The sequence below is a fragment of the Protopterus annectens genome, chromosome 12.part0 (assembly GCF_019279795.1).
Source record: "Protopterus annectens isolate FY-2018-M chromosome 12.part0, PAN1.0, whole genome shotgun sequence".
NCBI lineage: Eukaryota > Metazoa > Chordata > Ceratodontiformes > Protopteridae > Protopterus > Protopterus annectens.
The window spans coordinates 319,745,678-319,765,652 of record NC_056746.1 but is presented as its reverse complement, the minus strand read 5'-3'; the positions used below and the strand labels follow the sequence as shown (position 1 = coordinate 319,765,652).

The following is a 19,975-nucleotide window of genomic DNA, read 5'->3' as shown; positions in this document are numbered from 1 at the left end:
GAGATGCTTCACAAAGGCCTGTCGTCTTCCTCCATTAAAATCCACTCCTCGGCCATTTTAACTCATTATAACACAGAAACTCTCCTCTTCTCTCATCCACTGCTCAAGCAGTTCCTCAGAGGGGCCAGAAATTTGAGACCACCCAGGAGAGCTCCAATCCCAGCCTGGGACCTTAACTTTGTTTTAGAGAAACTCACTCTACTTCCTTTCGAGCCAGCTGCAACTGCAGACTTAAAATTTCTTTCTTGGAAAACAGCTTTCCTTTTAGCAATCACTTCAGCTAGAAGGGTATCTGAATTACAGGCCCTTATGGCAGTGGAGCCTTTCATCATCTTTCATGCGGACAGGGTGTCCCTCAGAACCAATCTATCCTTCATGCCCAATGTGGTTTCCAGTGTGGCTCTTAATCAGTCCATTCATTTGCCAACCTTCTTTCCCAATCCACAGAACAAGGGGAATGGATACTGCATTCCTTAGATGTGCACAGACAACATAGATTTTACTTGGACAGGGCTAAACCTCAAAGGAAATCTGAACAACTGCTGGTGGCATGTGCTGCAGGGGCAGAGGGGAAGGCTATTTCAAAGCAAACCATTTCTAAATGGATAGGCCATTGCATTCGTTTCTGCTATAAGCACCATGGAAAACCTGTCCCCCAGGGGATCAGACCTCACTCCACCAGGGCTGCATCTACCTCTACAGCCTTTCTCAGAGGCTTCCCTACCAGGGACATCCTAGAAGCTGCTACCTGAAGTTCTGTACATACTTTCACCAGGCCTTATTATTTGCCAATTTCTCTAAATCCAGAGCTGGCTTTGCCACTACAGTCTTGCAGGGCCTTATAGCTGGTCCAAATGCTATCTAAATTCCTCCTCCCAACCATAGCTTTGGGAATCTACCCAAATGTAATGACTGCAACAGTGAAACACGAAGAACATAGTACAGTTGTGTACACTTACCATAAATGTAGATGTTTGAGTGTATTCACTGTTGCAGTCCTGGTTACCCTCCCTCCAGCCCCCTAACTTCTTTTGGCTATACCTCTACTTTCCTTTACTATACTTAAAAGCCTTTTTGGTGTATTTGCTTTTTTGTTGGAGGTATATCATTGTACTTTTATATTTAATTGCTTCCCATTAGGGGGGCACCTGACATCTGAGGGAAGAAAAACTGATGTAATGACATCAGCTGCATGTTTTATACCCCCTGATGATCTGACGTCATAAAAGAAGGGACAGCAACTGACACAGAACCCCAAGACTTTGTTAATCAGGCCGACTGAGGGCTACCTGCAATCAGATAACCCAAATGTAATGACTGCAACAGTGAATACACTCAAACATCTACATTTATGGTAAGTGTAAACAACTGTACTTTATTTAGCTTGTTTTTGCATGCAATGTATTTGGACACCAACACCTTGTCTCGGACTTTTTGCAGATGGAGTAAGGCTATGAGCCCCAACCTTTGTCATTCTTCCTTATGACTCTAAGTTACTTCACCAGACAGTATTCCTGAGCTGCTTCTGAAAGGGGACATGTGTCCAGTGGGCTGTCACAGACTGTTAATGTGTTACACATTTGTATTTAGAATTCCTGCACCCTTCACATTGCAGCTGAGTGCTTCACTATTTACTGTCTGATAGTGAATCCCAGCACTTCTGTTGTAACAAGAATACCAAAGATCCACTCATTGAAGGTAGCTTGTGGTTTCCTTTCTATAATCCAGGCATTTGATTGGGATACAAGCATATCTAATCCACAGCTGACCGTTGATGACTTATCTACCCCTCCTGTCCAGTGGAATAAGGCAGCTGATAGAGTTTTTATAAAAACTGTTTTATTTAGTCTTCATGTATGGATGAATTTTCTTGCAATCATACATAATACCTAAATATGAAACTGTGATTGTTGTCTTGCTATCCATTTCCTATTGCAGAGCTGATATAGGTCAGGAAGTGTTATAGCAATGTCATCAATGTACCATTTTAAGATTTGACTATAAGAACGCTCATCCATCTATGAAGACTATATAAAACAGTTTTTCTAAAAACTGCACCAGTTGCCTTATCCTTATGGAGAGGAGGAGTAGGTAAGCCATCTGTGATCAGCTGTGGATCAGATTTGATTATATCCCAATCAAATTCTTGGTTTGTTAGCACTTCTGTTGTAGTAATGGATTACCTGATGGATTTTCACTAAATGTGAGTTTCAGAGGAAGAGAAGTTCACTGATGTTCATCGTGCATACAACTGCAGTCATAACAGATGGGTTATCCTGCCGTCAGGCGGGTCCTCAGTCGGCCGAATTCCAAAGTCTAGGTCCGGCGTCGGTTGTCGTCGCTTCTTCCCTGACGTCAGTGCGGCAGGGGTATAAAAGAACCAGCCAACGCCATTTTCTCCAGTCTGTCTTGCTGCGTGGTGCCCGAAGCAGAAGCAGTTCGCAAGTGCCGGTCGGCCAGCTCCTGAGATTTACGAAAATATTTCAGCCGAAGTCTTCTTGAAAGCTAAGTACCCCGTTGGGGAAACTTTTCTTGCCTCAGACCGATGTCAGACAAAGTTAATAATTGCATTTCATGTGGGAAGCAAATACCACATAAGGATTTCCATTCCTTCTGCATTCCTTGCTTAGGCCCAGACCACGACGTCTCGGCCTGTTGTTTCTGTGCTAGATTCAACAAACGCACTATTAAGCGTCGGGCGTTCGCCCAACACTATTTTGGTAAAAAAATTAATTACATTATGTCATCGGATACTCCGACTCCAGTTTTGAGTAAAAGGCGCAAAGATAAGGACCGACATACGAGGTCCGTGACTTCTACCGACACCACGCTAAAGCCGGCTACAGGTGCTCCGGTTCTCAGCGAGGCGCCTACGCAGCCCCTGAGTACCAATGACGCTTCTTTAGCGGTGTCTTCTGTGCCCAAGGTCGCAGGCTCCTCGGCCCCCACTCCAACTACAGATACCGACGCCACTCTTGGCGGGAAAACTCAGAGTTTAGACAGGCCTGCCACCTCTCAAGGTGTCTTCAGGCCTTCCTCTTTTTCCATTAAGGCTTTCACAAAATCTAAATCAGCCATGAAAACTAAAAGACAAGCTCCACAGAGCCCCTCTCAAGGCCCCATGCCTAAAAAACAGATGCTCAAAATGGCTGAGGATTTGATTACTCTTATCAGGGGTTCTCAACCCCCCTCGGACAAAAGGCCCAGATTGGAGGAAGACTACCCTTCCTCAGACCAAGCCTCTATTACCTCAGAACATTCTGAGGACCAGGAATATTCATATTCCCCTTTTGAAGATTCTGATGCTGAGGAGTCCATTCCCTCGGTCTCCCCCCCTGAGGACTATTCTTTTGGGGAAACCTTACATACCTTGTGGGAACACTTTCACTGGGAAGGCCAAGATTACTCAGATTCCAAGAAAAGGCTCAGGGATTTTCTCTTGCTTCCTCAGCACAGGCCTCTGGCTATGCCTCCTGTCTTGGATATATTAGATGATGTGTACACAGAAACCAGCCTTAACCCAGATTCTTTACCTCCAGCTCCTGTTAAACCTGACAGGTATTACCGGGTTCCTGATTCACACCAATTCCTATACAAAAGCCATGCTGCTGACCCAGAAACTATATCACAGGGTCCCAAGGGAATTAAGGCCTCTACTGCCAAAAACCCATTACCTTCAGAGAGAGAGATTCCAGAGCTTTAGAAAGGTGGGGGGAAAAGATATACACCTCGGCCACTTTAACCATGAGGGCATTAAACTGTCAGTTCCATATGTTAAAGTATCAACAGTTTTTGTTATCTCAGTTGAAAAGCAAAATGACACAACCTGAACAACCAGATTTAAAGGAGTTGCAGGATTTGTTGCATAGTGCAGAGCAAGTGGGCAAACATACCTTGCAATGTGGTTTTGATGCTTTAGAGGCCTCATGTAGAGCTGCTGTTACAGGGTCTGTCATACGTAGACATGCTTAGCTCAAAGAGCAAACCTTACCAGATCATGTCAAAGCTAAATTACCAGATGCACCTCTTCAAAAAGATGTATTGTTTGGTGTTAAAGCTGAGGAGGTACTAAAGAAAATGGAGGAAAAGGCAAGATCAATGCAAACAGTGAAAGATTTCCTACAGGTACAACCTCCACGTTTCAGCAGAAACTGGCCTTCAAAAAATTGGTCCTTTCCAGCCACGGACAGACCTCAAAGAGGTAGATACAGGCGCCCGAGGGGTAGAGGGCAATCTCAAGGATCATTCAGAGCCAGACAATGACAAGCACCTACACCAAGAGGTGGAGAAGATAGATCACAGTCATTCAGAAAGCAGACACAATGACTTTCCCCTTTGCATGCCAAGCAAAGCTTTAATGGCAGCACCTTTAGGCGGAAAACTGGCATTATTTTCAAAAAATTGGCATATTGTCACAAAAGACAAATGGATCCTGGACATTATAGACAGAGGCTACAGATTCCACTTTTACACCCTTCCAAAAATGAGAGGCATGCCAAACCTGCCACAAAATCAAAGGACAGAGGCACAAAAACAAATTTCAGCTCTCATGGACATGAAAGCTATTCAAGAGGTACCTGCAAAAGAACAGGGTCAAGGTTTTTATTCCAGACTATTCCTGGTACCAAAGAAGGGCAAAAATTGGAGACCTACTTTGGACCTATCCATCCTAAACACATATTTACTCGTACCAAAATTCAAGATGCTCACATTACAGCAGCTTCTTCCCATGCAGGGCAAGGAGTCTTGGCTGGTAACATTGGACCTCAAGGAGGCATACCTGCATGTCCCTATCAGACAAGATTGCAGAAGATACCTCAGATTTCTTGCAGGTTCAACCCATTATCAATTCTCTGCATTGCCCTTTGGCTTATCTACTGCGCCCAGAGTGTTTACGAAATGCCTGGCATCAGTAATTGCCTTCTGCAGACTTCAAGGGATACAAATATACCCATATCTGGACGACTGCCTGATCCAAGCGGACGGCAAGCACATACTTCTGAAACACCTGGCGTTTGTAATAAAATTGTTGAACTTTCTGGGATACACAGTCAACAGAAAGAAATCAAAACTAATACCCTCTCAAGCAATAATTTTCCTGGGTGCCAGCTTGAATACAAACACCCAGATGGCCTACTTCACGCCAGAGAAGCAAGGGCAACTATCTCAATACTTCAGAAAAATGGCAACCTTCACCAGGCTGACTGCAAGGAAAGTCCTGCAGGCTCTGGGATTCATGGCATCTTGCATCCTGCTGATCCCATGTGCAAAGCTGCATATGAGGAAACTTCAATGGTACCTAAAAAACTTATGGTCTCAACACAGCCACAGTTTGGAAACAATTATACCACTCATTCCATGTCTTCAAAAGGAATTTCTGTGGTGGGCTCAAGCATGCCAAAGAAACATAGGTCTCCCCTTCTGCATGCCTTAAGCAAATCAAATCATCACAACAGACGCCTCGGACTACGCCTGGGGGGCGCACATGACAGATCAGTGCATTCAGGGCAAATAGTCCCAAAAAGGAGAAGCACCTACACATCAATCAAAAGGAAATGCTAGCAGTACAAAATGCTATTATGGCCTTCAAAGACCTACTGCATCCAGGCCAGCTATTGATAAGGACAGACAACACCACAGTGATGTGGTACATAAACAAACAGGGAGGAACTCATTCATACCCCCTGTGCTGACTAGCCATGTCCCTTTGGAACACGGCTCTGGAATTGCAAATCCAACTTCAAGCACAATTCCTGCCAGGGAAGGAAAACACGCTGGCAGACAACCTAAGCAGAAATATGACAGATCCACACGAATGGAAGTTGCATCCTCAAGTTTTCGCAAAGATAATTCAGGCATGGGGTCGGCCAGACATAGATCTCTTTGCTACCCACAGAAATTACCAACTGAAAAAAATTTGCTCAAGGACCTATCATCCACAGGCCTGGAAAGTGGACGCACTTTCTTTCAATTGGACAACATTGACAGTCTATGCCTTTCCACCTCTTCCTCTGCTGCCCAAAGTTCTATTAAAAGCCAGAGCAGAGAGGCCAAAGATGATTCTCATTGCTCCAGACTGGCCAAGACAACACTGGTATCCACTCCTGAAGAGCCTGACACATTCCCCACCATGGATCCTGCCTCTAGTGCCTCTTCTGTTGACCCAGCACAACTTCAAAACTCTTCACAGTCAGCTGAAACCCCTCAATCTAGCCGCATGGAGGATTCCTTGATTTCCCAACAGACCCTCCTCTCCAAGGAGGTGCAGGATATCATCTTGGAGGCCAGAAGACCTTCTACTAGAAAAGCCTACTTCGCCAAATGGAAACGGTTTTGTGCCTGGAATCAGAAAAAGGGCCAGAATCCTTGGGTACTAAATTTGCCTCAAATATTACAGTACCTAGCTGAGATGTTAAACAGTGGACTTTCCTTCTCCTCCATCAAGATCCATGCTTCAGCCATTTCTGCACAATACAACACTGATCCTCCTTTATTCTCTCATCCTCTCTTAAGACAGTTCCTCAGAGGGGCTAAGAATATAAAACCCCCAAGGAAACAACCTGTATCTGCTTGGGACCTCAACTTCATTTTAGAAAAACTGACCCTGCCTCCATTTGAGCCAGCTGCTTCAACAGAACTGCAATATTTGTCATGGAAAACAGCCTTCCTTCTGGCTATCACCTCAGCACGCAGGGTTTCGGAACTACAAGCTTTCATGGCTGTGCAACCTTTCATCATTTTCCATCAGGACAGAGTTTCCTTACGAACTAACCCTTCCTTTATGCCAAAGGTAGTATCCAGTGTAGCCTTTAATCAGACTATCCACTTACCTACCTTTTATCCTAACCCACAAAACAAAGGGGAAAGACTACTACATTCCTTAGACATTCACAGACAACTTTGTTATTATTTGGACAGGACAAAGCCATTCAGAAAATCAGAGCAACTCTTTGTGTCCTATGCTACAGGTGCTCAAGGAAAGGCTATTTCCAAACAGACACTCTCAAAATGGATAGCCCACTGCATACGCTTTTGTTACTCATTTCATGGAAAAACTGTACCTACAAGCATCAGATCTCACTCCGCAAGGGTCACAGCTACCTCTGCAGCTTTCCTCAGGGGGGTTCCTACCAAGGATATTTTGGAAGCAGCCACTTGGAGTTCTGTGCACACTTTCTCCAAGCACTATCACCTTCCACTATACTCTAAATCTAGAGCGGGCTTTGCCACAGTAGTCTTGCAGGGCATCCTTGCTCCTCCTAGTTCCACTTAGTGCCTGCCACCCCTTTTTAGCTTTGGGATTCTACCCATCTGTTATGACTGCAGCTGTATGCACGATGAACATAGTACAGTTTTGTACCTACCATAAATGTAGATGTTCGAGTGCTAATACAGCTGCAGTCCAGGTTTCCCTCCCTCCATCCCCTCTTGGGACAGGCCTTATGACAAACACCTCCTCATACAACCTGATTGGGGTATTCTTTTATGGTGTATTTGCTTGCAAACTACTGTTTTTTGATTATATTACATTGCATTATTACATAAGTTTATGTTTTGCCTTCCTTCTGGGGGCACCTGACATCTGGGGCAAGAAAAACTGAAGAAAATGGCGTTGGCTGGTTCTTTTATACCCCTGCCGCACTGACGTCAGGGAAGAAGCGACGACAACCGACGCCAGACCTAGACTTTGGAATTCGGCCGACCGAGGACCCGCCTGACGGCAGGATAACCCATCTGTTATGACTGCAGCTGTATTAGCACTCGAACATCTACATTTATGGTAGGTACAAAACTGTACTTTTCACATGCTAAGTGTGTTTTCAATCCAAAAGTGATTTGTTTTGTTTTATTTGGAAATGTTTTTTGGTATTTTTGCTGTAAAATATAAGTTTTAAATGAAATCCAAATCTCTGTGAAAATTGTAAAAGTAAAGAAGAAAGTAGTATGCACACAGACAAGTTTGAACAGTGTTTTATTACAATTGGGAAGAGACAGCTGTAATGGGATATAGGTATGGCTACAGGGGCCTGGTTCATTACCCTGTAAAGGGCCCCATTTGACTGCAGTCTGGATGTATTGGGCTTGAAGGCAAATGCTATAATAGTACACCATTATCAGCCATTCAGGAAGGTCAGACCTGTACTGAGTGATGTCAGAGGGTATAGCCATTCTTGATGACATGGAAGACATGTTGAGGTCAAAAATGAGATGTAGGAAAAACAAAAAATGAGATGCAGGTGTCCTGCAAAAATGCATGTCCCTCGTCAAAAAATGCAGTATGTTGTATGCAGTAATATTTCTGATTTTTTTATGACTTGTGGGCTGTTGAATAAAAGCTGCTGCAGCATCTATGTGCTTAACTTTTTAAAATTATAATAAATAAATAATTTATTAATGGACCTGAATAGTTAATTAAGCAATAACGCATGTCTGGGTGTGGGTAATGCTGGATTTACCCATGGTTGGTGTGGTTTGGTCACGAGGGCGAAGCCCGAGTGGCCAAACAAAGACAGCCGTGGGTAAATCCAGCATTACCCACACCCAGAAGTGGGTTATTGCTATTATACAATGACATTATTTAAGAAAAAATACTTTTCTTAAATAATGGCATTGTATAATGCCTCCGTGTTGCCCTTCCGCAGCTGTCTGGTATTCTGCGGCAGTTCTGATGTACTGTGCATACGTATGCTTATGCAGTACATCAGAGCTGTGAGTGGAAGCAACGGAGAAAGCAAGATCTCCGTTGCGTTTTACAAAGTGTCTCGCTATGTTAAAGGAGTTTAACATAGCGAGACAGCTTTCATAGGTTCATACTATGCTATCTGCCCTGGGGCATTTATAAGCCTAGCCCGATTGTGTTTGGCTTGCGCCACCCCTTGATTTGAGTATACTGTGCCCTTTTTAAAGTTTAGTTTACTCTGCCTCTGTCTAATACTGACACGGAAGTAATCCCCGGGACAAACCTACGATCCCCCATCCACTCATCAAGGTTCTTCTTGAAGGGAGTCAGTGAGGTGCTCTGCCTAACATGAATTGGAATTCTATTCCAGACCGAAGGGAGCCTCTGGGTTATGAATCTGTCCCTCCAGCATGTTCTATTTATTTCTGTGCTGAGGTTCAAGTCCCTCGAGCGCGTGGCTCTAAGGGATTTAGATTTAGTGAGGTGGCGCATGTCCATTAATTCTGGGTTGGACATAGCTTTATATGTCAGGCATAGATCACCTCGAAGTTGGCGGTATGCAACTGAGTAGAGCTGGAGTTTTTTTAACCGAGCAGCATATGGCATCTGTTTGAGTCCCTTGATCCTCCTGGTGAGGTACTTTTGGGGTCTTTCTAATTGCTGCAGCTGTCGGGTAAGGTACATCCCAAAGGGGGCATTGTATTCTATGATGGGCCTGATGAGGGATGAATAAAGGGGCACGATTACCTCTCTTGATCTAGATGTGAATCCTTTCATGATGAGGTGGGCTATGTAGAAGGTCTTTCTAACCACTTTGGCAATGTGGTTGTCAAAGGAGAGATTGCTATCAACTTGGGTCCCCAGATCTCTAATTACTTTCTCTGTACTTAATGGGTTACCACCTATGTGGTAATTTGTGGGCACATTGTTTTTGCCAAAGGGTATGACTATACACTTTTTGGCATTTAGCTTTAGACCATGGCTCTGGCACCAGTTATCCGTCTCTACGAGACCTTTTTGAAGGATGTTTGTGTCAGCTGGAGAGTCAGTTATGGCGCCGAGTTTGCAGTCATCTGCGAACTTGGTGAGCCATAGTCCTCCCACGTTGGCCTGTACCTCAGAAAAGTAAATACCGAACAAGAGAGGTCCCAGGACAGAACCTTGTGGGACGCCACTTGTGACCGGTTTCAAGTCTGACATGGCTCCAGCAACTCTGACTCTGTGGGTTCTGTCTTTGAGCCAGTTTGCGACCCATCTTGTGACATAGGGGTTTATATTTAGGCTGGATAGCTTATCTATGATGCCCAAGTGGGGTATTGTGTCAAATGCCTTTGCGAGGTCCAGATAGGCTGTGTGGACTACCTTCCCTTCATCTATGGCCTTGGTGACTGTTTCGAAGAAGTCGACCAGGTTCAAAAGGCAGGATCTGCCCTTGATGAAGCCAAATTGGGTAGGATCTAGTGTCTGTAGGTCCCCAATGTCTTTGTTTATGAGTTCCATGATGATCCTCTCCATAGCCTTGCATACTAGGCTAGTCAGGCTTATGGGGCGATAGTTTCCAGGGTCCGCAGAGGTGCCACCTTTGTGGAGTGGGACCACTGTTGCTGTATGCCATTCTTTGGGCACATATCCTGTAGTGAGGCTGAGATTGTACAACAGTTTTACTTGAGGGATTAGTTCTTCTTGGAGTTCATGTAGGACGCAACCCGGGACGCCATCTGGTCCCATGGAAGCAGTGTTTTTTGCTTTGGAGAGGGCGGCCCTCACCTGAGCATCAGAGATGTTTGGGAGGCTGCACTCTGCCGGGATAGATACTTGCTCTTTTGGGGGGGGGGTGGAGAAGTTTGCACTGAACCTGTCTGCCAGGATATTGGCGATGTCTGTGGGTTCAGTGTATTTTTTGTCATTTAGAATCAACTCAGAACAAGTCTGGGAGTTGCATCCCAGGTTCCTAACATAACTGAAAAAAGCCTTATGATTGTCTTTAGTGTTCTGTGCAATTTTTCTCTCGAAGCTGGCCTTGGAGGATTTTATGAGGGATCGTAATTTTTTGCTAGTACTGATCAGAGATGCCTTCCCTTTTAGGGATTTTGCTCTATCATGTAGTAGCTTTCTCCTTCTGTTGTACATTTTATTTATGGCTGGGGTCCACCAGACTGGACGCCTGCCTTTGGATGATTGGGTCTTGATTTTGTTTGGGATAGCATGATCCATGCATTCCTGGAGATGTCCGTAGAATGCGTTTATATAGGATTCTGCAGTTTGGGCCGTAGTTTCCACTGGCCCTGGGGCCTTGAAGGATTCCACTTCAGTTTTGAGAAGTGTGAAGTTCGCTTTTGAGAAGTTTTTCACTGTGGTTTTCTGGGCTGGGGTTGGGATCGGGATGTGGATATCCAGTGAAATTAATTTATGGTCTGATCTTACCAATGAGGGATATACTTCTGGTATGGAGCATAGAGTCCCCATGTTGGTAATGATCAGGTCTAGTATGTTTTCCCCTCTTGTGGGAGTGGTGACTAGTTGTTCCATAGCATTTGAGTTTATAAATTCCAGGAACCTTTGGGCTAAGGTGCTGGGGCTTGAGTAATGCTCCCAGTCTATGTTTGGGTAGTTGAAGTCGCCCAATATAATGGTGTTCAGAGAGATCTTAGTGTTCTCCAATGTTTTCAGGAAAGCCAAGTGGGATTCCTGACTTTGAGAGGGTGGTCTGTAGGATGCTATAAACTGAAAAGCAGTCTTGCCCACTGTCAGTTGCACATGGATGGTCTCCGATACTTCGTGCACTGCCACTAACCTGGAGGTGTGGATATCCTTGATAAATATGGAAACTCCCCCTTCTTTTGTGGTTCGGTCTGGGTTTTGGGGCCGAAAAGCATGATATGAGGTATAACCTGGTAGTGCTGGGGTGCTCTCTGGAGCCTTGAACCAGGTTTCTGTCACTGCACAGATATCGATGTTCTCCCATACTGAGGAGAGCTTCGAGTGCGTGCATCTTGAGGTTAAGACTTCTGGCGTTTAGCAGCATTACCCTTAGTTTCTTGTTCCTTGTGCTGTTTATGGAGGTGGGTTTGACTTTTGAGCCTTGACTAAAAAAGGCACTATGGGGGTGGCAAGAGCCTTTGCCAATATCCGAAAGCCCAGGGGTGACAGGTGCAAGCCGTCCCTAACGAAGCAACGTGGCTTGTCGAGCATGTCATCCCAGGCTGACAGACACTGGATCCCCTTTGAATGACACCAAAATTTTAGCCAATTGTTAAAATCGATCATTTTGTCTTTATACTGTGGCATCATTCTAGATGAGGGTAAGATGCTGCTCAAGGTCAGGGTCATACCGGCCTGGGCTACATGATCAGAGAGCTCCTCTATGTCTCTTTTCATGTAGTCGAGGAAGGTACGTCTCAGGTCATTCACGCCAGCATGTACAATGACTGAGTCATATTTGTTTTTGCTTTGGAGTGACCTGAGTGCTTGCGTTATGTGGCGGATCCTAGCGCCCGACAGGCAGCTCACTGTGACCTTCTCTTTATTCAGCCTGGTGAGCGGGACGTCAGTGTGTCTGACAATAGAGTCACCTATTACAAGGGTATCAGGTGTGTTATTCAGCCTTAATGGCTGTGACTGCTTGGCACACTGACTTTCTGTGCTATGTGTTGTACGTGTTTTGTTTTGGGGTAGAGTTTGCTTGGATGTCTGCTTTGGAGGTCTCTGTTGCTTAGGTAGATTTTTATTTAGAGCCTCCGAGTATGTTTTTGTGTTTTTATGTGTTTGGTTCGCTGTTGTGGTGGGACTATGTGATACTGGAATTGTGTTGTGTTAGGTTACCTTCTCCTCCTGACTGGTTACACCAGTTTTGAGATGAGAGAGCTCAGCCTCCAGTTTGGCTATATGGTTGCATCTCTCACATATATTTGAACCTGTTTGGAGGAGGAGAGGGTTGTCTGTGTACATGAGACAGTTGCAACATTGCCTCAAAATTCCCAGATTCACCAGCTGGACTGGAGAGGAAACCATTGACTGACCTTTGGACATGCTAGAGTAATATAGGGAACTGAATTAAAACGGACCAATAGGGGACAAGGTAATCGTAGGGAGTATAAGAGTAAGTAGTGCCTATGGTTTATTAGTGCTAACTTGTAAGATTACTTATTTGGACCAGTGAGGGGCCTTAGAATGAGAATATGGTGTTTAATTTGAGAGATAGAGCAGTTCTAAGGGAAAAAGTGAAGAGCAGACTTTGTGGAGCCAGGAATAGTTTAAACCCAATTAGGCGGCGCTGCCCGATGTTGCGCTATGCACAAAAACGCGCAAAAGAGGGTTTTAAGAGAGGGAGATCAAGGAGTTTGGAATTGACCCAAAGTGGCCAATAAAACTACAGTTTCAAGGCAGTAACCACTCCCACAGGGGCAGGCAGGCTGCTCAATGTTTATCACTGCCACTGATGAACACAGAGACTTCCCTTTAGCCCAAGCAAACAATGGCCTCCAAGAAACTTACAAACAGTTCAGAACAGCAAATCTGTAACTGAACTTTTTTAAATCTCAGAAAAGTGGGAAAAAAGCAAGATATTTTTGTTTTTTTAAGGAAAGCAGAGGTTCACAAGTATCAACAAGTTAGAACAGTGCAGTAAATGACCCCACACTTGAGTGCTAGGCCAGAGACAGATAAAATGCAAGTTTTAAGAAAAAAAACGATTTTAAAAATAAGTGCAGGCAGGAAATTCAGTAATCAGCTCTAGGTTGTGTTCTAAATACAATTACCAACACAGAAATCAAGTTTAACAAGCCAGAAAATGCTCAAAAGTAGGCGGCAATGCAGAAAAACTTAACAAATAATCTGAAGCAAAATACTTAAAATCTCAAAAGTGGCTCCTTTCTTCTCTCAGCGTTTTCTCCTCTTGGTGGGTGCTTCACCAACAGCCAACAAGTCCAAAAAGATGCCAAAACCATGAGGCAATCAGGTTTTAAGAGAGGGAGATCAAGGAGTTTGGAATTGACCCAAAATGGCGAATAAAACTACAGTTTCAAGGCAGTAACCACTCCCACAGGGGCAGGCAGGCTGCTCAATGTTTATCACTGCCACTGATGAACACAGAGACTTCCCTTTAGCCCAAGCAAACAATGGCCTCCAAGAAACTTACAAACAGTTCAGAACAGCAAATCTGTAACTGAACTTTTTTAAATCTCAGAAAAGTGGGAAAAAAGCAAGATTTTTTGTTTTTAAGGAAAGCAGAGGTTCACAAGTATCAACAAGTTAGAACAGTGCAGTAAATGACCCCACACTTGAGTGCTAGGCCAGAGACAGATAAAATGCAAGTTTTAAGAAAAAAAAAAGATTTTAAAAATAAGTGCAGGCAGGAAATTCAGTAATCAGCTCTAGGTTGTGTTCTAAATACAGTTACCAACACAGAAATCAAGTTTAACAAGCCAGAAAATGCTCAAAAGTAGGCGGCAATGCAGAAAAACTTAACAAATAATCTGAAGCAAAATACTTAAAATCTCAAAAGTGGCTCCTTTCTTCTCTCAGCGTTTTCTCCTCTTGGTGGGTGCTTCAGCAACAGCCAACAAGTCCAAAAAGACACCAAAACCACGAGGCAATCGAGTTTTAAGAGAGGGAGATCAAGGAGTTTGGAATTGACCCAAAATAGCCAATAAAACTACAGTTTCAAGGCAGTAACCACTCCCACAGGGGCAGGCAAGGCTGCTCAATGTTTATCACTGCCACTGATGAACACAGAGACTTCCCTTTAGCCCAAGCAAACAATGGCCTCCAAGAAATTTACAAACAGTTCAGAACAGCAAATCTGTAACCGAACTTTTTTAAATCTCAGAAAAGTGGGAAAAAAGCAAGATTTTTTTGTTTTTTTGATTTTTTTTTAAGGAAAGCAGAGGTTCACAAGTATCAACAAGTTAGAACAGTGCAGTAAATGACCCCACACTTGAGTGCTAGGCCAGAGACAGATAAAATGCAAGTTTTAAGAAAAAAACAATTTTAAAAATAAGTGCAGGCAGGAAATTCAGTAATCAGCTCTAGGTTGTGTTCTAAATACAGTTACCAACACAGAAATCAAGTTTAACACACCAGAAAATGCTCAAAAGTAGGCTGCAATGCAGAAAAACTTAACAAATAATCTGAAGCAAAATACTTAAAATCTCAAAAGTGGCTCCTTTCTTCTCTCAGCGTTTTCTCCTCTTGGTGGGTGCTTCACCAACAGCCAACAAGTCCAAAAAGACGCCAAAACCACGAGGCAATCGGGTTTTAAGAGAGGGAGATCAAGGAGTTTGGAATTGACCCAAAATGGCCAATAAAACTACAGTTTCAAGGCAGTAACCACTCCCACAGGGGCAGGCAGGCTGCTCAATGTTTATCACTGCCACTGATGAACACAGACTTCCCTTTAGCCCAAGCAAACAATGGCCTCCAAGAAACTTACAAACAGTTCAGAACAGCAGCAAACAATGGCCTCCAAGAAACTTACAAAACAGTTCAGAACAGCTTTAAGAAAAGCAACGGAGAAAGGAAGATCTCCGTTACTTTTTTTAAAGCTGTCTCACTATGTTAAACTCCTTTAACATAGCGAGACAGTTTCTAAAATACAACGGAGATCTTGTGTTCTCCATTGCTGTAAAAAAAAAAAAAAAAAGAAAACTTACACTAATGGAAAAAGTCCTGGCAACCAGACCTTTTTCCATTAGTATAAGTCTTTGATTTACAACGTGCACGCTGGCCAATCAGCCTGCACATTTTGGAATATTAATGGGGGGTTGTTGTATAAATATAGTCTAAACATGTTGCAGCTTAGTAATATATTTTTGCATTAACTTCTTTACACCCTCTCGCTAAATATTTGTCAGGTCACTATAATCTACATCATTTGTAATGATAATCAGAACTGTCTGATATTCAGTGTCCATTATGCAGTTGTCATTGCATATTAATGTGATATATTCTTCTCTCCAAGATCAGATTATGAAATATTTCTGCTTTGAGTTAAAAAAGCTCTTACTTTTGTCTGGCAGTTAGTGCCGAAGACTAAAGCTCTGACTGATTAATGAGCTAGTTCCTGTGACAAGGGAGCAGAAGAGTTTGAATCTTTTTACCTTCGTTTGCAAACTGTGTAAACTTAAATAAGTCATTTAACCAGACAATGCTTTAGGGCAATTGGGAATTTGGACCAAGCTCCTTAATAGTCTGTTGGACTGCATACCTAGTAAGTAACTATGAAATTGTGGTTGCTTTCTTGCCAACCCTTCCCTATTGCATAGCTGATCTAGGTCAGGAAAAGTTATAACAATGTCATTAGAATACCATTTTTTAATCCAAAGTAGACCATTTATTCTTCAAGGCTAGCAGGCACTGCATTTGTAGATTAGTGCAAATATTGGTGAATTATAATGACAGCAGTTTGAGTGGCCTTTTATGACTGAATTGTTCTGAAATGGGTACTTTTGTCATTATTGAAAAAAAATGTTCAGAACTACAAATTTAAAACACACACCACCAACTGATGCTGTATAAAACAAAAAAATAGAAAGTCAGGAAGATGAATTCAAACAAAATGTGTGCATAATCCTAAAAATGTATGTTGGGGGGGCATGGTTTGAAACAGCCTGGGGCCCAAGGTACACTTAATCCAACATTGCTTATGACATGCACGGTGTAGTCATTCACCATAACAGTAGATACATGATTAATAGGATCAGTGCTGCAGGGTATTCTCCCTCCTGCGCAGAGGTATTGTATGCATCTTGGAACAATGTTTATACTTCTTAAGAAGGCGTACGTGTAAGGTTGAGGTTTGATATTACTTTGATGTGAAAAGTAGTAGAATATTTTATTTCATATTGTTTGCATATCATTATAATTGAAGTGTTTGCATTATATTTATTTATGTATATATACACCTATTTATGTATTTGATAAATTGGATAGAATACTGATTCATACGGACCATTTCAAGTTCAGACCAGGGTTATTTTTTTTTTTTGTTTTTCTTACATTTGCATGGCTTGTTAGCCTTCCACAAGCACATTTTTTGTGTGCAGTCTCATGTCTGCCTCTAGGGCACCAAGAAAGAACAGAAGTAATGATATGGCTCCTGTCTTTTATAGCCATAATACTGTCTAACAGCCATTATTCCAGATGTAGTTCCACATGCTGGGAGATGTAAGACATTCCTGTACAGATAAATGAATTCTGCAACAAAATGTCTATTTGTTTGTGCATGTACACACACACACACGTTTACATATACATACATACATATCTGTCCGTTGGTGTCTGCACAAACGGATGTGTCTGTCCACAGATGCACGCACACACGTATATAATATGTCAGTTATGTATTTGACTCTGGCAGTTAGAGAAGAGGATTAAGGCTATAAGCTGTTAACCTGCATCCAGTAGTCCAGGTTTTGAGTCCCTCCAACTCTGTTTATCTACTGCCTTATTGAGAAAGCTACATAATTCTCAGACTAATTCCAAAAACGGTCCAAATATATTGGTGCATGCACATACAGATTAATTGAATAATTTTCTGTTACAGTGACTTATACCACAACTGTATATATTTTTTTTATTGTGACTTGTCTTATTTTTTCAGTTATCATGGCTGGAAGAGACCATGCAAATCAGTTATTTATCCAATTTAATAAATAAGTCAAATAAGTATGGTTAAAAACTAGATTGAACTGATTATATATGTATGCAGATGAGTTCAATAATTTGATTTCTTGTTATGTTTTTTTTTTTTTCAGCACAAGCTCTGCTGGAGGCAGTCCTGTCAGGAAAAATGAGGAAAGGCAAGATATTAGGAGGACTGTTATTAAAACAATGGAGGAGTACAATAATGACAACACAGTACCTGCTGAAGACGTTATAATTATGGTCCAGGTTCCTCAATCAAAATGGGATAAAGATGACTTTGAGTCTGAGGAGGAGGAAGTCAAGGCATCACATACAGTTGCTTCAAATGTAGTAAAGGCTGCACCAAGTTTAAAAAGTGTTGGGGTTAAAGTTGTAAATCCTGTTAAAAATACTGAAAAAGAAAGTAGTGCTTCAGATAAAGCTCCTAAACCAGTGAAAGATTCTACTGAAGGAATTAATTCTGAATCCAAGCCATCAAAAATCGCTGCTCCTAGTGAGAAAGGAAGATCTAAAGAGAGAGACCATGTTGCTGTGGAAAGAGAACCGCTGGATAAACGAAAAGGAGCTTCTCAAGAAAAAGACAAGAACTCTGAGCAACCAGCTGAACAAGGAACTGTGAAAAGTGTTGTTCGGTTGGGTTCTAAAGAAAAATTGTCAGATAAGCTTGATATAAATAGAGGCTCTTCAACTAAAGAGAGTACAGTCACCTGTGACAAAAAGACTGAACATGAGCCTAATAGAGATCCTTCAACTTCTAAACGGAAAGATGAAAAAGTTGAGGTTAGAAGAAAAGACTCGCCATGTCGAAGTAAAGAGTCAACCCCAAGGCAAATGGCCAGAGAACAAGAAATCTTTGTAGATGTGTCCAAAAGGGGAAATGAGCGTAGTTACAGTCCTGCAAGGGAACGAAAAGTATACATAGATTACAGAAGCTCCTCTGAACTGCAGTATGCATCTGAAGAAAGGTTATTAGATAAAAACTCAAATAAGGAAAAAGACAGAGGTGCCCTCATAGAAATAAAAACAAACAGAGAGAAGGAATCAGGTAGTCACAAGTCATTTGCTAGAATGGGATCACCAGAATCTAGGAATGATAAAGACTATTCTTCTGGACATTATGACAGGGACTATAGCAAAACTAAAGCACCTCTAGCCCGATCATGTAGACTTTCATCAGATTTGACTAGAGAAACTGATGAATCTGCTTTTGTACCGGACTATAACGAAAGCGATAGTGATAGCAATCCATCTGAAGATGATGAACATTTAGAAAGACATTCTAAAGAACCAAAAGTCAGATCAGAAAAAAATAAAGAAAGCAAGAGTATGTCAGGCTCTCAACATAGTAGAAGTCCGAGCCGGAGTAGTGCAAGTGTTACTCACAGTCGTAGTCAGAGCCCTACAGGAAGCCATGCACGGAGCAGTAGTGTTAGTTCTGCAGAGAGTCAAGACAGCAGGAAAAAGAGAAAGAAGAAGGATAAGAAGAAACACAAAAAGCATAAGAAACACAAAAAACATAAGAAACATGCCGGAAGTGAGCTGGAGTCTGAGAAAGGACAAAAACATAAACACAAGAAAAAAAAGTCAAAAAAAAGCAAAGACAAGGAAAAAGATAAAGATGACCAAAAATTAAAATCTTCTGTCAGTGTTTAACATGACAGATTAAAAATGAATTGACTTATTTTTAAGTCATCTGTAATAAATGTAATAATGTAAAAAAAAGGTCTCAGATTTGTACATAGTAATTTGAACGACTCTCTGCAACACTTAATATATTGCTGCTTGTCTATTTGATTTTTACATTGGGGCTTTATAAATTAAACATTTTGTAAAGAATTATATGTTTGACCATGAAAACATGAGAAATTTCACTAGGGTGTTTTAAGTTCAACCACCAGTGAATAAATTGGTGGGATTTGCTGTACTGTGAATTATTTCACATCAGACTTTTTTTATTGCCTGGCTGAAAAGCTGACTTAATATTACTGTAACAGCAGAATGACTTGCAAAATTCATTGGAACATTAAGTCACTTTTGAGTACAATAAAAAAAAAATGTTCCTAAAATAGTTTATCTGCATGGTTTGTGCTATCAAATTCACAAGTCTGTTGATTAAGCTGATATTTTTTGTAAAAAGGTAAAGGCCGGGTAACTATGAAGTATTCTTTAAAATGAATTTTCACTAGTACACCTTAACTTGTGACTTTGTAGAATTTAGATCTTTTAAGATGGTTTTATGTATGAAACCTGGATGCTTGAATATCTAACACAGAATTTGCAGGCACAAACACGTTTAGCAACATATTTCAAATGTTTGTTTGTATGTTAGAAGCTCACAAGGATTCAGGGTTTTATGTCTGTAAATTAACTGTGGCAACTTATGTTTTCAGGCAGCTGTTATATGCCTGTCACAGTTTTACTTATTTTGCCAGAACAAAATACCTGTCACTTTTTTGTCTTCCTACAAGGTAGATGAAACTGCTCTGAGATGGCATAGACTGCTGAAAGCAGTTACTGCATTTTGGAGTTGCATTAAAAAGAAATTGTATCTTTCACTACTGCAGTCATTACATTTGGGATCTGAGCTGCACGCTGAATCTGGCCTGACTTTCACAGCTGAATTCTACCCCCCCCCAAAAAAAACACACGCAC

At 42.0% G+C, this 19,975-nt stretch overlaps 1 protein-coding gene across 1 annotated transcript in view; it reads left to right on the top strand.

Annotated features, from left to right (window-relative positions):
- The window catches only part of RBBP6 (RB binding protein 6, ubiquitin ligase), a 2,624,906-nt gene extending 2,605,515 nt beyond the window's left edge, over positions 1–19,391 (top strand). The window contains exon 18 of the mRNA XM_044089398.1: positions 17,434–19,391. Coding sequence (XP_043945333.1) covers positions 17,434–18,976 — 1,543 coding nt within the window. The 3' untranslated portion in view covers positions 18,977–19,391. The remainder of the gene's footprint in view (positions 1–17,433) is intronic.
- The last annotated feature ends 584 nt before the right edge of the window (positions 19,392–19,975 follow it).